Source organism: Ceraceosorus guamensis (genome assembly GCF_003144195.1).
Source record: "Ceraceosorus guamensis strain MCA 4658 unplaced genomic scaffold IE81scaffold_3, whole genome shotgun sequence".
Taxonomy (NCBI): Eukaryota; Fungi; Basidiomycota; class Exobasidiomycetes; order Ceraceosorales; family Ceraceosoraceae; genus Ceraceosorus; species Ceraceosorus guamensis.
Genome location: NW_020289998.1, coordinates 353,437 through 373,173, shown reverse-complemented (window position 1 = coordinate 373,173; position 19,737 = coordinate 353,437). Strand labels below are relative to the sequence as shown.

The window sequence follows — 19,737 nt, the reverse complement described above, 5'->3', positions numbered from 1 at the left end:
GCGCGTCCATGACCGTCCGCTGCATTTGAATCAAAATCAGTATCACGAATGCTCGGCTTAGCCAGCAGGGCGGTCGACCCTCTCAGCTCCATCCAGATCTCCGTCCGCCGCTCTTGCTTATCCAAACCCATCTAGAGTTGGCGGAGCGGATATCGGCATGAAGCGCGCTGATTCGCACACAGAGCCAAGCAGCATGTCCGAAGGAATGCTCTCACCAAGCAACAGGGCCAATCATGCCATTGCCAGCCCGCCACAAACGCACGCAGCAGCAAGTAGCAGAATCAGAGCACGCGGTAGCGCTCAGGCCTCTACCAAAGCTGAATTCGGGGCCCTGGCTCGACGCCAAATCCCAGTACAGGAACTTCACAGACCTATTTCGGCCTCTCAGCCCTCCCACCACTCTGCCGCCAGAGCCATGAGTACGACGCGTGAGAGCGATGCTTGGGATTATCGATCCTTTTCTCAACCTGTAAACGGCATGATGCCGTCGCACTGCAAGATTTCTGGGAACACATCCGCTACTCAGTCGGTGGGACTGCTGCCGTCTCTACAGCCACGTAGGGCGATCGCGCGCTCAAGGAGCACCACTCCATCGTCATCTATGCCTGATCTCGATGCTTCCGCGTCCGCCTCATCGCTTCAGTCTCGGGGTCATTGCGCAATAGGCAGAAGCCCTGAGGCGAGGGATGAGGAGTTGCTGACCAATGAATTCCCCAGGAGAAGTCCTGCGCTCGGGATGGGCTGGCGATCTCCGCCGCCTCCAAGGTCAGGTACCGGGGGCGAGAGTTCAGGTGAGTGCACTGCAGAGAACGAGGATGATTTCGGCGGAGCGCGGGATACTGGTGCTGACCATAGGTATCTATCATCTGCTAGATTTTGGTGATGCGGGCCCCTCTTCTGGTCGTGCTGTCTCTCCGACTGTGCCGGCGTACAGTCTGCCTCACGAGCATGCTGCGGCGAGTGTTGCGACATCAACGAGACACAGAGATAATGGCGTACCTGAAGAGGTGCAAGCGTTCGTGAACGCGCCGCTGACCCCACCTAGGCGCAATCTACGCGATCGTAAGCCAGCGCAGCTCAAGCCTTACACCGTGGAAGGTCTCACTTATCGCCGCAGGCTTCTCCGAAATGACTGGGAGGACGCTGTCGTTAGCCAAAGGGAAATCCGGGAGAAGATTCGTCAGGAGCTAGACGCAGAGTGGGAAGAAGCCAAGAGGAAAGACGTGGCACTCAGGGAAGCAGACGATCAGGTCGCCACGAGACACGCGTGGGAAAAGGATCTGAGACGCCGGAAGCGCGAAGAGCGGAAGCTGAAGCAGAAGGAGGAGAAGAGGAAAGAGAAGGAGAGAAAAGCAGCACACCGGTCTCGCAATGCTAGAGAACTCCGCACTGCACCAGACACCGCGTCTCTGTTCGCTGCATTTGGCGGCGAGCTAACGTCAGATGACGATGTCATCGTGGACAATGACAAGGGTGTGCGAAGCGAGCCTGCTGTGCTCATCTCGCCCGGCCGACGCGAACAGCCAATCACCAGCTACAAATCTCGCAGGACCCATCAGGGCTCTGCCTCACCCACTGCGGCGCGTCCAGTCGGCACAGAGGCGAATGGTGATTATACTGATGATTCCGCGTCACAGCCAATCCGGCCTCGTAAACGGCTGAGGCGCTTGCATCAGGCGCGCTCGAACTCAGGCTCCGATTCCCAGAGGGCCAGATCAATGTCTGTCCTGTCTGTTTCCGACTCAGACTCTTCTGGGTCATCTGCTACGGAGGCGGCTACTCGCGCAGCCTCGAATTGCACCGATGCACGCCCCTCGAGAGCCGATGCTGCGGAGCTTGAGGAGTACTACGCTCAACAACTGCGTATCCTTCGGCGCGTCATGCCGCTTGGCATGGCCAAGAAACACATCGAAGACTTGCGAGCAATGCATCGCGGCCACGACTACCACTCTGATGGACACATCTCTGCGACTCCCGAGCCCGCTAGCGGTAGCGACGCCGAGAGAAACTCTCTTACGCCTCCTCCACAGCGCTCGACCCCTGCAACAAGCATCGACGCACTACAAGGTACAGGCGAAGACACGGAGTTGATCCCTGGACAGGCTAGGCGCAGGGTTGCAAAGAATAGTGCAATTCGGGATGACGCCCGGTTCGTGATTGAGGGCGATCCCCTCTCGAGTGATGACGCACCCACGCCAGTCAGCGTCAGCAGCGACAGCGAATCTGACACTGACAATGCCGACGGTCGAGGAGTGCGGTGGTGGACGAACACTTCTTCATGGCCTGCGATAAGCACTGTTCCGCGCAAGCCAAAGCGAGTCAAGGACGACATTGATCGCCTGCTTTCACGAACAGGTGTTCGTCAGCCTCAGCGCAGCAGACTACGTACCAGCTCTGATCGTCCGAAGCAGCGACATGCGAGGGCGCTCGGTGACGTGCCTCGTGACAGATCCTCATCTACCCGCGAACATAGGGGAACTTCCAATCGTCGTTCACGCGGCAGCCGTGCGTCAAACGCGTATAGTCACAGGTATCCCCCCTACCGCCCCGTCAACCCGCCCATTGCTCATCCTAGATCTATCAAGAGCCTGGATCTCGTGGACGACAAGGTGCTCTTTGATGTAGAGTGGCAGGCAGAACAGCCTGAGGTTGATGGCCGAACGGCAGCATCTCTGCTTCTGCCTGACGAAGAGTTGCCGCGGCAAATGTCACGAACTGCAGGCGCGGACCGGTCGCCCCGTTTCTCAAATGACGCCTTGCGTCTTGCTTCTCTCGACAGCCCGAGTCGTGTTCATGTCGATCTGATCAATGACCTGGCCACGCCAGCACGGCTTCTGGCTAGCTCAGAGCCAAAGTCATTGCCCGCTAGGAAGACACAGCAGCGCCTCGACGAGTTCATACCTAGTCGCCAATGCATCACACCTCGTGCGCCGATGCCCGATCATCTGCAAAGCCAACAGCGCGAAGCGGACGCATGGGCCGAACTTGGATTCCTGACTCTCGACTTTGGTATTCGGCCCTTGCCTATCGGCATTTGCTTTGATTCGTCTACCTCTCTCGGGCGCGGCAAGTTGCACGACTTGCTCGCGCCCCGGGATGGCGCGCGGCAGCCCCCTCCACCCGGAGCAGGAAGCACTTTCTTCGGTGTCGCGTTGCAGTTGCACAACTCGGACAGCGAACTCATCGAGTACTTGCCCAAGCTCTTCGACAACATGTTCGACGAATTTGATAAGCTGCAGCAAGAGCCGTCCATTGCGCGCGGCTCTCGTCTACGAATGAGTATTGCTGAAGCAGCTGACTTCTTCCTGTCTTGGTCTCCAACACGTCTGAGCTCAAGCAGCACCAGCACTGGCACTTCGTGGACAATGCAGCTCCTTTCCGAGCTTGCGCGGCTACAACATCGACTTGCCAGCATCGGCGTACACCATCACGCAAAGGAGCATATGATCGAGAGCGTCCTGGCAATTCGCTGGCTAGCGCTGCAGCTCTCCTGGCGTAGCGTCTTTACCAATCTTGAAAAGACCGCAGACGGTCCAACAACGGAGATCGGCGACGAGACCACTCTTCTGAATGGCATGGCTCAGGTCGCTGGCGATCTCATGGTCGTTCTGCTTTGTCACGGTCTGCATAGGACCATGAAGAGCGTGAAGGATGCCATGCGCTCACACACGAAAACCTCCGGACTTGTTATACTGCGCGACTACTCGGCAGAACTGTGGGTGTCTCTCATCCACTTGCTGTCCGAGCCACTCTGCACGCGACACGGACTAAGTTTCTGGCTCGTCTTGGAAAAAGCTGTCAGCCACTGGGATAACCTGATCCGAGCGCGCTCGAACGTTGTCTCTGCCGAGAGCGTCTGGTACATCGTGCTCAGCATGTGTGCGCTCTCCCAATTCTCTTCTTCACACGGCAGCACTGGCCAGCGTCCTAAGCTAGACGCTTCGTGGAGTATGATCAAGAATGCTCTGGATCGCGTACGTCTGCGATTCGACACGGAGGTGGAGCGCACCATGCCCAGCGCAGCAATCAGCAAGCGCGATCAATACCTTAAAATCGTAGTACAGCGGTGTCTGAACCTTTCTTCGCTATGGCACTGGCGTTTCGTTGGCGCCGAGGCAGTCATGACGCACCTTTTCAAGCTGTTCGACGCCCACCGGTTGACGAACCTCCCTCGCGAGACGGATCACGACTTTGCGCCCTTCCTTCGGGAGTACGACGCGAGGCTCCTGTACGATGCAGCACGCCACGAGTCGACTGCTTTCCACGTCTTCATCAAGCTCCTTGCTGCTGCTTGCAAAGAAATCAGCCAATCTGCAGCTGACAAGGCTATCGGCGATCGCCAGGTGTCGCGACTGATGTCCAGGGTGTTGCCAATGCGGGTAATGCCTTTCACGCAGAGCAAACCCCCTACCGCGTTGGAGCGCTCGATGCTTTTCAATCACTATTCGCTTGCGATGCTTTTCCTCTTCACTGTTCCCTCGGCCGCAACGCAGCGTCTGCGCCAGATGAAGAGTTTTCTGGCTTTTGGCGACGCCGATCTGGCCTCTCAAGTCACCTGCATTCGTGCAATGCTGTACGCTGCAGTCATCTTTCGACACCATAAGCAACCGCTTGAACCGATCATGCGCTGGTTCTCCTCATCATTCGCAAGCCTCTTGAAGAAATTTGGTGCTCTGGAAGTCGAAACACGTCATGCTCCTTCGGCAGCAGTGGCTAGTCTGCGGGACGAGCAAGTGCATCAATCAAAAGTGAGGCAGCAGCGCTCAATTACTAGCCTGATTGTCACTGCTCTGCGATCTGTGCAACACATGATAGACAGGACAACGTTGGATCCCGCACAGCAGATACTGACACTATATCCTGATCTTGCGCTGCTCGATCACGGTGAGTGGTATGCTTGAAGTCCTGAACTCTAGCAGCGTTCTGACAGTGCTCACTTCACCCCTCTAGCTTGGACTTGCGACGTTCTTGAGACTCAGCTGGCTGTCGATCCGTCGGTCGGCAACGAAGCGATGAAGATCATCCAAGCATTCTTATTGCACCGCAATAGAGCAGTCGCAAGTTTGTCCGACAGGCAATCGAGCGCCACCACTTTGACCGCCCTGGACGATGATAGCCAGGACAGCTTTGCAGATCTGTTCCCTGATGCCGACCTCGATGATGAGATGCTACGTAGCATCATAGACGATTCCGAGATGGTCTCGGGGAGACCGCCAAGTCCGCCTATACGCGAACTAGATCGCGACTTTGCCCACCTTGTCAGTAGATCCTTATTGACCTCGATTTTCCGACACATATCCAACATTTTCCATCCGGACCGACTCACGACCTATTCTGCAAGGGCTGTCCTGGGCCTCGGCGATTCTCGTCGCGAGGTCCGTGACCGAGGCCACTTGGAAGAAGTGATACGAACGGCTTCACGTCGAAGCCATGTGGAGTTGGCCATTGACTGCTGGACAGGCTGCGCTCACGTGCTCGTTCAGAACGGTCTGCGAGACTGGAGCAGCTTCCTGTCACACGGCATTGGGTCCTTCAAGCACTTCAATGATGGTATTGCCGGCCGCGACATCGGGCTACGTTTTTTGCAAAATGCAGCATCGCTAGACCGTACAGCTTTCGAAGAGCATGAAGGCGAATTCCTTATTGGCTGGTTCGCCAGTGCTCCCTCCCCCAACCTGTCTATCCAGCACATCTACACTCGAACGCTCAGTGATGTCCAGCCTCAACATCCCTGGCTAGCGAGCGCCCCGTGGACCCGGGACGAACGTGGCGTATTCCATCAGATCAGCCTCGAGGCGTTCGAGCAAGAAAGGACACAAGCTCTTCGGAACATGTTCAAGGTGATGGCGCACGAGTATGGACATTCGCAGCAAGGCAGTAAGCGGCGATCTGCGACGTTTGCATGCTTGTCGGCTCTGCTCACTTCTTTGCGCGTCTATGCGCAAGAGAGCGAGCAGACGTTGGTAGAAAAGAAGACCTACTGTGAGTTTGGTCTGGAAGTATGTCAATCGATGCGGAGTGATCTTGGACCTACGATACTACGAGGGGCAGACCTGGAGATCCGCCGAACGGTGAATCTGCTCCAAAGCTTGCAGCAATCGAACCTTCCGAGCGCTTCGTCTGCAATATCATGAATTTGCGCATGCAGCACGCGTCAATCATCATCGTTTGCCCCGCCAAATTTGTTCTTCTTTCTCTTCTTCTGCTCCGTACCTCCCCCTTCGCCTTGCATCCTCTCCTTTTTGCGCTGCTCCCGTTTCGCCTCTGCAAGTCTCTCCCTCTCCAAGACTGCCCTGCTCATCTCTGAAGACATGACCGAGTCGCTGAATCCCTGCAGTCTCATACTTGACGGAGGAGGTGGAGAAGCGTCGACTGCACTGGCCGAGACCTTGCGAGCAGGCGCAGCTACCGCTCGTTCCGATGCTCGTATGAGCCTTGTAGCCTCATCCTCCTCCTCCTCTTCTTGCTCTCCGTGTGCCGAAGTCGAGCGCCTAAATCCTTGTGCTTCGCCTTTGTCAACAGCCTTGTCATTTCTGAACCAGTCCATTCCAGCGCGTTTGTTGGACGAGTCGCGAGGCAAGTTTGCCTTGGTGAGATCGCTCTGGCTCGCCTCGGCTTCTTTGCTCTTGTCTCCTTTGGACAATGAATTTTCTGCATCGCTGTCCGAGTCTTGTATGCCTTGCCAGCTGCCTACACCAGCAAAGATGTCTTCATCTTCGTCATCGTCCAAATTTGCCGCCAGGGGGGCAACTACTGGTGCGGTGGCCGGCGTGCTCGCTAATGCGTGTGCGGATGTGCGAGAAGTCGACGCGTGAGCTGAAAGCAGCGTAGCCTGATCGGTTCTTTCTCGCACTGCCGGAGTGTTCGCGGGATGATTAGAAGCAGTCGTCTTGCCAGATTTCGACGAGGAAGCTGCACTGTTGTTCGCTGCTCTGGGTCTGTTGTTGGACGGCAGAGGCTTGGCTTTGGCCGGGGCAGCTTCAGTGCTTGACTCGGCTTTCGTGTTGGTGTGAGCCGTGCCGTTAGAGTGCCCCAGCTCCTGTTCACTTGCTTCCACTTTTTTCCTCTTCTTGCGCATGCGCTTCCCGTCCTTCCAAATGTACTCGGGAGCTTCCATCTTATCTTTGCCCGAGCCGATGGGCTTGAAGCCGCTCGCTATCGGTCCGAATGCACCCTGACCTCGAGTATCTTCGTGCGACTTTAACTTGGAGCTACCGCTCAGATTCCTTTTGGCCAATTCCTCCAAGATTCCCGTCTCAGTCCCTGCTGCGGTACCTGATCTTGTGCGATCATCTGGTCCCGCTTTTGGGCCACCGGCACCTGCAAAAGCAGCTTCCAAATCGTCATCCGTGGCGCTGCTGACTTGGCCTCCGCCAGCTTCTTTGGCGCGCTCTTGCGCAAGCAAAGCAAAGTCCAGACCTTTGACCAAGACCGAGTGCTTTGCATCACCTCCAAGAAATGCCATCTGCTCCTCGAGCTGGAGCGGCATTGATGGTGCAGCACCTTTATCGAGGTCAACCCGTGGGCAGCAAGTGGACAGATTCCAACGTTTGGCACACTCACCATTCTCCTGTCCTCCTCGCTCAATCCCTCTTTTCTCCTCTCAAAATCTTCTCTCAGCTTGTCAACATCTGCATACTCGTTGGCATCGTCCTTGCCCAACCTTCTGGCCTCTGCTCGATCCACGTACCCCTTTGGAAGGACTGGTTTGGGCTTGGGCGCTTGTGCGCTGGCCACCTTGCGAGGTGCCAGCTCAGATGCTTTGATGGAACTCGAAAGAGTGCTGCTTGGCTGCCTGAAAGATGCGAGCGACGGCTTTGAGCGATAAGTCGCCCGCTGTCTGCAGGACCACGCTGTTCCCTAACCTCACAACCTCCAGGCTCATACTCGCCATTCGTGACTCACTCGCGCTTACGAGCCAGACCGAACTGCCTTGCGCCACTGCTGGACCCCGTGGCAGCGTTTGAGGATGAAGCGCTGCTTGCTCCAGGTGCTGGAGTGGATAGCAGCTGCCTGAAAGCCTGCTGATCCATGGTCCCACCCTGTTGTGACTTTGACTCAGGTGTTGCTGATGGCACTTGACTTGCAGCGACGCCCCACTTCCGCTCTTCCTCTTGGACGCGTCACGCAACTCTGAAAGCACAATGATCCACGTTGCTGCCTGTTGCTCTGGAGTCGCGTCAAAGACAGCTGGACTCTGCGTTGTGGTGGAGAGATGGGATGACAGGGGAAGGCAAGCACATGTCGCACACGGTGATCACGAAGAGCGCGCGCAGGTGCAGGTGCACGTCACGAGTACCCGTACCGTACCTACACCGCGAAAGTTGCTTGACATGAGCTGCGCTGCAACGCGACTTGTAGGTTTGTATGCGCGGCGGGGTGAAGGTTTGTCCGAAGCTCCACACAACACAACATCGATTCACATTCATTCAGTGATTAACGATGATGCACGCGCACGCAGCGAAGAATGAGCTGCTGCTTTGTCACTCAGATCGCCTCCCCAAATCGCCTCCTCTGCTTCACGCCGAACGAACAAGAGCTCCGTGTCCACAAGCTCCACTCTCACTTCCACTCCCATTCTCACCACCGCTGAAAGCGACGCGCTACAGTACCCAAGATGCCCCGTTGCCTTTTGGTCAACGATGATGGACCACCCTCATCGCACTCTCCCCACATTCTCGGCTTTCACGATGCTCTCGTAGAGGCTGGATGGGATGTGCGAGTGGTCATCCCTTCATCGCGTGAGTGAGATTCATCGTGAGCGGCATGTCGCTCCACCCCGCATCGCTGACGGCCACACCCACGCTCTCCTCTGGATCACTGCCGCTCTCAGAGAAGAGCTGGGGAGGCATGGCTGCGACATTGGCACCGGTCGCACTGTGGTAGTGAGTAGATCCAGCGTATTCAGCGCTTTTTCCTTGCTTTGCCTCCAGACATGCGCTAGCCTTCCTTCTCACCTCTGCTGCATCTCCCACCGTGCAGCTACTATCCGCTGCAGGGCAACTATTCCGGCAAGAACGCCGACACGGCCAATTGCTGGAGTCCTGTCAGGAGACCCAGGCGGCAAGGAGAGACGGCAGAGTGGGTGCTGTGCGATGGGGTGAGTGGGCAGCGTTCTGCGCAATCCAGTGCAGCAGCGCATTCGCACATCCATCATCTGCAGCTCATGTTCAGCTTCTTTCTACTCTACGGGGCCCACTTCTCAGAGCCCAACATCGTGCACGAACATCGGTTTGTTCAATAGCAGAGCACTGTTTCCAGACGATCCGCCGGTCCCAGACGGTAAGCCGGCATTCGATTTGGTCATTAGCGGACCCAATTTTGGTCGTAAGTCCAGCGCAGCTGGTAGCTTCGCAGCATTCGATCAGCGCTGACATCCTCTTCCCGCCACTTGACTGCATTTCAGGCAATACCGGTACGGCCTTTGCTCTTGCCTCTGGAACCGTCGGTGCCGCGTTGGCGGGTGCGCTAGCAGGCGTGAGATCCATCTCCCTGTCCTACGGCCACTTTACAAATCTGCCTCCCGCTTTAGAAAAGGCGCGGCAAAGCAATGTGGGCGGCTTGGATGCCAAGGAAGAGAGCCGAAGTGTCAGCAAGTTGGCTCATCACGCTGCATGTCGGATCGTCGAGCGCCTCTCTTCGACTTGGGAGCCAAATGTGGGAGTGTATGCGGTCAATCTTCCCCTGGGCTGGACGCTTCGAGAACCTACTGCAGTGTACACGACCATGTGGGATAGCATTTATGGTCAGGTCAGTGCGATTCGAGCTTGATGGAACAATGTGTTTGTGCGAGGCTTTCTGATCCGAATTGTCTCTCTTCGGTCGAACAGCTCTATCAACCATTTAAAGCGCAGCCCACAGCACAATCTGATTTGCCATCAACCAGTTCAAGTGCCCACACACCGTCTCATGCGCCCGCACCAGCATCCAAGGTCCACTTCTCACCCGTCATGACGAGCCTGTTGAATCCGCCATTGGAAGCATTGCCCGAAGGCACGGATATTTGTGAGTGTGCATACCCAATGCGGCCCTTCTATGCAATGGTCCCTGATCATTTTGAGGTCTCGCCATCACTCAAAGGGGCCTTGATGAATGGCTTGATAAGCGTCACGCGCCTCTCTCCCAGATTCATGGAGCCGACCTTGGTCGCGGAAGCCGCGTCAAACAGCAGCACCTTGGAGCCTGCCGACGAGTCACTTCGGATCGGCGCTCGATGGAGACTGTAAAAACCGCACAGGCTGCTCGACAAAACGAGTCGAGCTTGACATTGTTCGCTTGTGCGAAATTTGCAGCATCCTGATCCGCGAGCAGAAAGCACATCTCAATGATCTGCAGCGCATCATAGGCCAGTCTTGCATTTGAACGTTTGGGTATCAATTCTCTGCACGCCGAGATCACACGCATCGTGCGCCCTCGACGCTGATATGTTCAGGCGCCCAGGCCGAGCCATGCTTGCCAGGCAATGCCGTCGTCCGCTTCGAGTCGCTATTTGCAGGTGAAAGGCGAGGTCAAGTCAGCACGTGCCGCTTTCACAGCGCGTCTGGCCAAGAACACTTGGTAGCTCACCTCGACAATGCACACCATCCTTTGCGAACGATCCCTCTCGGGCGCGGCGAAGCTTGCAATACTCCAACTGCTCACGCTCGCGCCTCGCGGTCGTCCCGAAGAGGTCTCCTGAGGCGCTAGTGGAGCAGGGCTAGCAGATGGCAAAGAAGCGACCGAACCGTGCAAATCGTGCTCCTCTCCATGCCGTAGGCGAGCAAGCGGACTCCTCGGACTGACTCCTGCTCCGTGGGTAGAAGCCGCAAGTGTCGCTTCGATTGACGGACTGGTGGCTGCTTCTACATGACCTGCATCGTTGCGCTTTGCTCGTGAAAGTCGAGATGTAGCCAGGGGAGATCGATCAGGGCTAGGGACAGGTCGGAACGTGTCCTCTTCTGAGCTTGTAGGCACATGCCGAGAGCTCTTGCGAGCGCTGGAGCGTCCGCGGCTTGGTGACATCGACGCGCCGACAGCTCCAGTCAGTGCTTTTCGCAGAGTGGGCCTCTTCGCCTTGCGAGCTGCTTTGTCTCGCTCAGCAACGACGTCGATACCCAAAGAGCCTTCATCGTAGCTGCTCTCATTGCTGAGTCCTCTTTCATGACCAGGGCGTGGTACACGACCGGGCTGAGCGGTCCAACCGAACCCAGCACTGGCTTCTGGCAGCGACCGTGGTTGGGCACCAACTGCTGCGGCAGTCGAGGGCTCCGACCGGGAAGCGGTTGGAACATCTACCGCTTGTGCTTTGGCTGAGTCATCGAAAGCAGCTTGAGCAGGCGTGGGAGGTGCGATGATGACTTGGGCGTGCGTGACAGGCTGGAAAAGTGCCACCCTTGATCCGGGAGTGTCGGCAATTTGGGTAGGCGTCATTCGACGCTTCTCTTGCTTGACTACCTGCTTTTGACGAGCGCAAAGCTCCAAAGGGCCTGTGAAACGCGCATTTGCAGCAGTGAGCCTATGCGACGATGAGCGCATCGTGTGCCGACATACCTTCATCCTCGCTGCGCAGGCTTTGCAGCAAATTCCAGCCTTGCCCTCGCATCAAAGCCATCTGACGCTCAAACAGCTTGGCATCGAAATGTTCATCGCGCTGAAAGATGTCACGCAGACCACGCACAGTATGAAGCCACCATCGTGGCGACGAAAGCATTGGTATGAGACTAGCTCGCGTGGATGCCGAGAACGGCTGCGCGAGTGAGATGAAGTCAGTCGTTGCCTCCGATCCCTGGTGGCCGACCATACGGTTCCCTGGGCACTTACTCCGCCAATGAGGTCCACCGGTAGGTATAACCAGCCCATAGGATAGCTTCGGATTCCGACGGGGTGTTTGTGAGGGAATGCTAGGCTATTGTCGATCGCCCCCAGCGCAATACGTTGCTTCCCTTCTTCGTCTGTGTAGGGGTGAAGCATGAAGTTGTCGAGGCCTCTGTCGGTGTTGCGCTGAAGATAATCCAAGCAGACGAGCTGACGCGGTGGAAAAAGTACAGCGTCAGTAGGTGGAGGCTGAGGCCCCTGCACAGACCTGTACCCCTACTTACCTTTTCGAGCTCGAGCCTGAAGCTCTGCATATTGTCAGGGTTCCAAAGGAACTCATCATCCTCCGTAGTTGCTGTTCCCTCCCCACCTTCCATCGCACCCTCGTCTTCATCGTCTTCATCGTCCGGTTCGTAGCCCTGTCTGCATAGGAGCACATTCTTCAAGCTCACAACGCAGGTCCGCAACTTCTTCGATTGCCTCTTGCGCGCTTTGCTGTGAGCTCGCTGCTCGGCTTCCAAATCGTGTTCGAGTAGCGAGCGCGGTCTTGAGGGCCACGGATGGGCGCGCAGAAAATCAGAGGCATTGCGATAGCCAGGCAAGAATGTCTGCCAAGAGCCAAGCTGTCGAAGAAGCGCATTTGAAGAAGGTTAGAGCGTTCTCCCACGCGGGCGAGGTAGGTATTCTTGTGGGCACTTGCCTTCTGAGGGGGCCAGCGTCGTTCCCGATCCCACAACATGCGGTCTTTGAATTCGTAGTGAAAGCTCGGACTGCTGAGCTCAATCAGCTCTGTCCGAGGTACCAATCCAAGTTCCAAGCGGACGTCCAAGTAAGACGCCCCCACCTCTGAGAACGCCGAAAAATTAGGTATAAGGCTGTGCACGACGCGATGTGCGAACGTCAGAAGAACTTCAAAAGGTCGCTGATCATGAGTAGTGCAGCCTGACTCACCACGGTCGGCCCATCGCCCACCAGAGGTACTTCCTCAAGAACACGCGCTTGGGATTCAAGTTGCCGTACGGTTCTTCATCTTGAGGTTTGAAGACGGCTACAGTCTCCAGATTTTGGTGTAGGACTGTAGCCTCTTCTTCGTGCTCATGTCCGACATGGAGCTGAGCGCCTTGCGTCTCTACCGGTGCCCGCGCGAAATACGACCCGGACGAGCCGGTCGTGATCATCTTCGGGTAGATTCCTTGAGCGATCGCAGCTCGAACTCGATCCACATTGCTGTCGGCAGAGCGTAAATTGCTCAGCAAGCGTAATCTGCTCATGATCCGAGGACTCACAGATGTAGCGCCGTACCCATGGCGTCTTGTGCAGGCTTCTAGACGTTCGCAGAGAAGCGCATACATGTCGTCAGCATTCCTCCATCTGCGGAAAGAAGGGCGAGGACTCACGTGAGGTGGAGCGCTCCGAGCATCTCTCCAGTCCCCGTCCGCTGCAGCAGGAGCAAAGAGGCTGATGAGTAGTTGTGCCTCGTCTCCAGAACCTCCCTTTTTTGGCTTGGCAAGACGCGCCACCTTGTCCTTCCATCGTGTCCATCTCGCCTCGATGTCCTCTTGCAAGTGGGAAAGTGAGCCGATGGAGCCGGAATGAGAAGGCCGGCCAATCAGTGGGGTCCGCTCGCTCACGATGTGGCCTTCGTTACCTCCATTCGGGGCGTCTTGGTCTCCTGTGCCCCATGTCGAGGTGTGGTCTATGTGTGAGACCTCGACGCCGACATCGTTATGTGCAGGCGTGGCCATCGCGCACTTGTTCACTCTGAGGGGTCGACACGTTCTGCTTGGCCTTGCTGTAGCCAAGTCAACTCGAGGCTATACTGGGCGGGTATCAATGTGCGGAGATGACCAAGACTCGCTTGCCAGAGCGCAGTCGCGTGACCACTACGAGGGCAATCTTCTCTGAGAGTCATGAATCGGATCCAAGATCAGAAGATCGGGCGTGAAAAATGACCTTCGAAGGTGTAAGCAGCACAGCCGCACAATCACATAAAGCGCGTTCATTATGCGGAGCGCGGCACGCGCCGATCGAGGCCGTGGTAAGTCACATTTGAAATATTGCGAAAAGTGTTAATCGAAGGGTGGCTTGAGTATGTGATCCATATATATAATTACAGTGCCCCTTGTCTATTTTTCCGCCGCTGAGTCGAATCACTCACGTCGCGGGACACCATCGCGCGCAGCGCCAAGCCGAAAGGGATGAGAGGGGAGCAGGAGGTACTTGCTGCACGGGTGACGTGACTGACTTCTTATACGAGCAGCGACGAGTCGGCGGTCAAGATGCAGCTCACCCCTCCATTCTCAGTTTTGCCTCCTACCATCGCAAGCCACTGAGCGGTCCATCCTCCAACTGTCGAAGGCTCACAAGCTTGTTGTCGCTTTGACTTGACACTCTACATCTGCAAGATCTTCGCTTGGCACGCCGCAGAAAGCCCAGACGGTTCGCGAGGGTAATCAGCAAGACTCTTTTGCACAGTCGCAGGGGGCTTCGACGCGCAGCCCGATTACCTCAATAAAGCCGACTCGCTTGGGTCTCTGGTGCTTGCAGAAACGTATACGTCGAGAACGTCGCGGAGTACTTAACGACGAAGCTAAGCAAAGATGCAGCACGAGCTGCCGTACAACAGTGGCTATCCATCCACTTCGAGGCCAGCTGCTCCTCCTCCAGCTTACACGCGCTTTGTTCAGCGCATGAGCCTAAGACCAGTGCTACTCTTTACTACGCTGATAGGAGCGGTCTATCTGATCATCATTGCTGCGGGAGAGTTCAGAGCTGCGGGAGAGGATCATCTGCCAGGCAACCTCAAGACTGTCAATATCGTTCAAGGCGCGCTCTTTCTGGGCGCTGCTGGTATCGAGCTGTTTGGCTTCGTCGCCGCTTACTCGGTGAGTTATGATGACGTCCCATGTACGAGGGGCTGCTCAATACGAGTGGCTGTAAGCGCTCCGTGCTATCTCGAGCAGTGCGAGCAGTGAGCGCGACGCTCGTCAAGCTGCATACCTTCCTTGCACAGTAGACCCACTACAGCGCCCATTTCGCCCCTTCATTTGTCCGAGAGGCGAGGAGCTAAGATTTACTTTTTGCTCTCCCACAATGCCTTTCTAGATACGTCTACCTCTTGCTCGCACTTATTCCTTGCTTTCTGTGGCAGGAGTTGCTGCGATCGCCGCTGCGCAGGTGAGATGTGCCGTTGGCTCCAAGCATGCTGCTCGTAATTGATGGGAGGATCTATCTTCTCTGCTCAGCTTCTAGGCATTGTGACCCACTGGACCTCGAAAGCCGCCATCATTGACTCGTGTACGACGCGCAACACTGGCCGCTCGCAGCCCAGCGACTCGTACTGGATATGGGAATTCAACGATACGGACAATGGCGCTCCACTGACGGATGTTCAAGCACGAAGCTACTGTGAAAGGCGCTGGAACAGCCAATCAGCACCTCTGATTATCGCTTTCGTCCTCGTCTTGCTCTTGGGTCTCTTGTTGGTGTTCTTCAGCTTCGCATTCGTGCGTCAGATTTCTGATCCCAGTGCTGCTTACGTGGGGCGCGGGCGCACCCAAGTAGCACCCTCAGCAACGCACTACCAGCAATCCGCACCTTACGATGGCTATGCACAAGGCCCCTATTCGTACCCTCCCGGAGCGGGCGCACCTGGCGTGTATCAACCTCCAGCAGGAGCCCCTCCAGGATATGGCGGACGCCAAAGCGAGGATTGGGAAGATGACTACAAAACACCAGGAGGCCCGCACGATACGTATGCGGAGGGACACGACAATCCGTATGGTGATAATCAAGCGGTCGGTAGGCCCGGCAGCAGCAGGGGTGCCTATACATACGGCGACGATGAGCGCCACAAGTCGGACGATACACTGCGCGGTCAAGATGAGCCAAAGGGGCAGCAGACGTCGGGCACGAGGGTCAGTGATGCGCCTCCTAGAATCTGAGCATGGTCTGCCGGTAAGCGCATGCTCGGCGAGTGCCGAGGCTTCTTTCCTCCGTCCATCACATCGGGATGAAGTTGTTGTTCACCTTGGCGAATCGCTCTTTTACTTCACGTCACCTGATATCCCCACTACGATTCCGACTCAAGACTCTGAATGGTCTTCGCACAGTGCGCCCAAGAATCAAAGCTATGTATCTCCGTTCGCAGCGTCGCATTGCTGTAAGATGCTGCTTGAAGTTGCGCTGCAGAATTCAAGCTCAAAGACGTGCTGTCAAGCGGGCAAGGCTGATAAAGCACATTTGGAGGAGGAGCATTGTCGGATCTTATGATCGGCTCATTCTGACACAAATTTCGTAATTAGCAGAAGTGTGATTGAAGTCAGAAGGTAGGGTCGGGATCGACTTGAATCCAATAGTGTACACGTAACGAATGGCGCCAGTCTCTGTATAGAGGGCTAGCCCGTCCGTAATGCTGGTCAAGGTCCTAGATACCAAGGTCTCACATACTAGCGCTGAATGGAAGTGCTCGAGGTGGGTGCGTTATTGAAGGTTGCATGCGCATGCGCGACCCTTCAGGCGCTCGCTTCAGAGTCTGCACGAGCAATGATGGTAGCAATAGGCTCAGTGTGATGCTTCCCCACAGAGCGCTCGTGAACCTTGCGATGCCTCGATAACTGGTCTGGTCTGCTAAACGCCTTGTTACAGCCAGGCATCGTGCAAGGAAAGGGCTTCTCCCCAGTGTGCACCCGCAAGTGTTTGCTCAAATTGCTTGACTCGGCAAATCCCTTTCCGCACACTGAGCATTTGAAGGGCTTCTCGCCAGTATGCGTCCTGGCGTGGATCGTGAGACTGCCTGCAACAGCAAAGCGCTTGTTACAGCCTGGATGGGTGCAGACGTACGGCTTCTCGCGAGTGTGGGTGCGCATGTGCTGATGAAGTGTATTTTGCTCAGAGAATTGCTTTCCGCATTCCTTGCACTTGAAAGGCTTGTGTCCCGTGTGCACCTGCAGATGCCGCATGACTTTCTGACGCTGAGAAAAGCTTTGTCCGTTTCCTGCTCGCTCGCAGCCCTCCCACTCGCATCGGTACTCCTTCTGACCGTGGCCAATGTGCTGAGAGCTCAGATGCTCGGTCAGAGCAGGTAATGACTCAAATTGGACGCCACACCCAACCCATCCGCAAATGTGTGGGCCCTCCGAGATCGAGGACTGTCTGGAGTGGCTGGCGGAAAAAGCGGTCGGGCTTGCTCGACTTGCATCAAGATCGAAGCTTACCGGTCGATGCGCAAAAGGCTTTCGGCGAAGCGTTGAGAAATCCTCTTGAGCCTTTATGTTCTGGCTATGGCCTGAGCGCTGCCCTGCTGCGAGGAGTGCAGCGGCAGCACTGTGGACCTGTAAGTCCAGATTACTTGAAGACCAGCTCGTGTGGTCGACTCGTCGACGTTTTCCCGCTCGAGGAGGAGATTCAGGCACGTGCGCAAAGCTGCCACCGTACCTGCTCGAGGCATGGTTTTCGTCGCGATGAGGGTCATTTGCGCCCAGCTCAAATTCGGACCCGAGAATGGATGAAAGCAGAGCTGCGGCATCTTTTGCATCACTCGTTTGCGGCGGGAGTCGAAGGTGTTCAGTGAGTAGATGCTGGAATACGCCAGCTTCCCCTTTCAACTGATGCAATGCACTAATATTTGCTGGACTGCTGCTGCAGGAGTCCCACAGACAGGCACTTGCTGCATGAATCGGCTGGTGAAGCGCTGGTCCAGAGGTGGCCAGACTGGAACCGTAGTAGTCCTGGTGTACCTGGTCATTGTGCATCGTGCCTGCATCGAACATCATCTTTTGATCCCGATCCTCGTCCGCTCGAGGCCCAGCAAGGTGAGCTTCGTGGAGGTGAGCTACAAGCGCGGTCGCATTCTCGCAGACCTGGCCGCAACCCGCCCATTGGCAGACATGAACAGAGGACGTGGACGAGGCGTGGACCCACTGAGCGGGAGCCGAGTCTTGCTGTGAAGGACGTCGAGAGTGGCTAACCGAGCTCGGAGTAGACACGTAGTGAATGGTCTGGTTCTCTGGAGAAGACCATTCGCGAGGAACAATGGGCCAGCCTTGGCTTGAGCTGGGTCTGGCGCTGCCACCCGAGACAGCAGGGAACATGAAGTGGCCTCCATGATTGTGCGTATGATCCATGTGGCAGCCGGAAGGGTCACAAATTGTCAAAGCTGGAGCAAGACAGAGGCCCTCGGCATCATGTGCGTGCGGTGGACGCTCACTGCATGCCGTGTGAAGCCCATCGCGACTGCCAGGAAGCTGATTGAAAGGCCTGGGAGACGATCGAGCCGATGCAATCGGCGTTGAGAGGCTAGAGAACCTGGAGTGGCCAGAAAGGAATGCAGAACGCATCGTCGTGTCGTGGAATGGCCTCTTGATTGATCGCCCCTCATGAGACATCTGCCCAGCCATATGCGCCGTCCAGTCAACCTCGCCGGAATGAGGTGTACTCGTCTCGCTGAGCCCGCTTGTCAAGCTCACCGTGCTGGCGGACAAACTTGGTGCAGGCGACTGGAAACTGAGAGTAGATGCGCCGGTAGAAGACCGGGGCCGAGTGTGGCTAGCTGAATGAGAGTGCATGGCAGCGAGCCGACCCTCACGAGCAGCCCATGCTGATGCTTGCGACAGTGGCGATAATGGAGCAGCTGAGCTCGCGGCGTTATCCCAAGGACTCGTGGCCGTAGACATAGAGGTAGATGCACCAGGAGTAGACCCGCACAGAGCGACTGAAGAGCATCCTGCTCCACAAGGCACTGAGGCGGCGGATTGATCATAGCGCGCACCCGAGCAGTGATCTGCACCCGAGTGTTCGGGATTGGAGGAATCCGCACAACAGCAGCATTCGAGCTAGACCGCCAAAGGTGCGACAATGTGTCAGTAGTGAGAAGCGGTGTTGTCGTGCTCTGTCGTTACAAGCATACTCACCAACTCTTGGAAGGATTCGAAGACGCCTCTGCTATCATCGGTGCTGCACGTCATCAAAGGGCGACCAGCGCACGTCGTGGATGCTTCGTGGGTGTGCGGTGCAACTAGCGTTTTGCAATCCTCCTCCGTCGATGTGGGTACGTAGCCATCGCAGACGGTGACACAGCCAGACCCCGCAGCTGTGCTGCATGTCGGTTCTACGCAAATGTTGCTCTCGCAAATGTCGCCTTCGCACGGAATATCGGTGCAAGCGTTGTGAGCTGCCAACGTGCCGGGCAGCGCGCAAGCGGGATCTGGGCAAGGTGAGCGCGACAGGTCACTGGACGGGAATGTGTGTGGCTCCTTGCATGGCGTTACTGGACAAGCATCGTCGCAGCAGCTGTCGGCAGGAAGCGTAGTTGCAAGGTCGCGGCAGCACTCATCGATGATGGCTGAAGTGCGCCCGTCTGAGTCGGTTGTTGAACATTTTCCCGGGCACGCTGACCGGTGGCTGGAGATTTCGATGCTTGGCGCGATTGCGGTCACAGGATCGACGCAGTCTGGGCAGTCCTCAGAGGGTAGAGCGGGTAGACGAGGAGAACAGCACCATGCATCAAGTTCCTTGCTCACTATCCCCGGCTCGGATCGGTCCATGACTGGTGTGGAGGTCGCAGCAAGCATGACAGCGTGTCCGTGGCCAAGAGCTGAGGCAGAGCTGTAGGGCGTGGGAAGCGCTCCCGGGATCTGGATGGTGGCGAATGGGTAGAAACGTCGACGCCCGCTGGGACTGAGGTAGGTGCAGCGAGCAGTCGCGGCTGTATGCGTCTGCGGGAGTGAGAGGTGAGGTATGGAGGTGTGCCTTGCTCGATGCTTGGCTGCGCGCGAAAAGCAATGGAGACACTCGAGCTTTTGAGAGAGTCGTCTGAATAAAAGTCTGGTGACGGCACTCGGATCTTTTTGTAGGCTCCGGACCAATGTCTTTGATGGACGCACGGGCAGCGAACGTGCTTTGTCTTCAGCACGAGCAGCTGCCGGCCCTGCTTCCTGAGCCAGA

At 56.5% G+C, this 19,737-nt stretch overlaps 6 protein-coding genes across 6 annotated transcripts; 3 read left to right on the top strand and 3 right to left on the bottom strand.

The window, feature by feature from the left end:
- Window positions 1-9: 9 nt before the first annotated feature.
- Window positions 10-5,986, top strand: IE81DRAFT_363717 (hypothetical protein; the record flags this gene model as incomplete). Its single annotated transcript, XM_025516801.1, has 4 exons — window positions 10-791; window positions 874-4,884; window positions 4,951-5,877; window positions 5,958-5,986. Exons 1-4 carry the CDS (start codon window positions 158-160, stop codon window positions 5,984-5,986), a joined length of 5,601 nt encoding a protein of 1,866 aa, XP_025373047.1. The 5' UTR covers window positions 10-157.
- A 168-nt stretch (window positions 5,987-6,154) lies between these two features.
- On the bottom strand, window positions 6,155-8,033 carry IE81DRAFT_344364 (hypothetical protein; the record flags this gene model as incomplete). Its single annotated transcript, XM_025515801.1, has 3 exons — window positions 6,155-7,477; window positions 7,564-7,795; window positions 7,906-8,033. 3 exons carry the CDS (start codon window positions 8,031-8,033, stop codon window positions 6,155-6,157), a joined length of 1,683 nt encoding a protein of 560 aa, XP_025373046.1.
- A 379-nt stretch (window positions 8,034-8,412) lies between these two features.
- Window positions 8,413-10,356, top strand: IE81DRAFT_129497 (sure-like protein). The gene is made up of 7 exons (XM_025510258.1): window positions 8,413-8,741; window positions 8,834-8,882; window positions 8,983-9,100; window positions 9,207-9,327; window positions 9,407-9,750; window positions 9,831-10,005; window positions 10,081-10,356. The coding sequence occupies exons 1-7, from the start codon at window positions 8,618-8,620 to the stop codon at window positions 10,224-10,226; spliced, it is 1,077 nt and encodes a 358-aa protein (XP_025373045.1). The 5' UTR covers window positions 8,413-8,617; the 3' UTR covers window positions 10,227-10,356.
- IE81DRAFT_296908 (hypothetical protein) lies at window positions 10,091-13,741 on the bottom strand. The gene is made up of 7 exons (XM_025512150.1): window positions 13,191-13,741; window positions 12,745-13,117; window positions 12,494-12,668; window positions 12,078-12,416; window positions 11,800-12,003; window positions 11,530-11,725; window positions 10,091-11,465 (listed from the first exon to the last, which is right to left on the bottom strand). Exons 1-7 carry the CDS (start codon window positions 13,333-13,335, stop codon window positions 10,486-10,488), a joined length of 2,412 nt encoding a protein of 803 aa, XP_025373044.1. The 5' UTR covers window positions 13,336-13,741; the 3' UTR covers window positions 10,091-10,485.
- A 222-nt stretch (window positions 13,742-13,963) lies between these two features.
- IE81DRAFT_319725 (hypothetical protein) lies at window positions 13,964-16,043 on the top strand. The gene is made up of 3 exons (XM_025512812.1): window positions 13,964-14,678; window positions 14,899-14,970; window positions 15,039-16,043. Exons 1-3 carry the CDS (start codon window positions 14,394-14,396, stop codon window positions 15,735-15,737), a joined length of 1,056 nt encoding a protein of 351 aa, XP_025373043.1. The 5' UTR covers window positions 13,964-14,393; the 3' UTR covers window positions 15,738-16,043.
- A 264-nt stretch (window positions 16,044-16,307) lies between these two features.
- On the bottom strand, window positions 16,308-16,988 carry IE81DRAFT_285081 (hypothetical protein; the record flags this gene model as incomplete). The annotated part of the gene is made up of 1 exon (XM_025511620.1): window positions 16,308-16,988. A coding segment is annotated over one exon (681 nt), but the record flags the coding sequence as incomplete, so codon positions are not given.
- Between the last annotated feature and the right edge of the window lie 2,749 nt (window positions 16,989-19,737).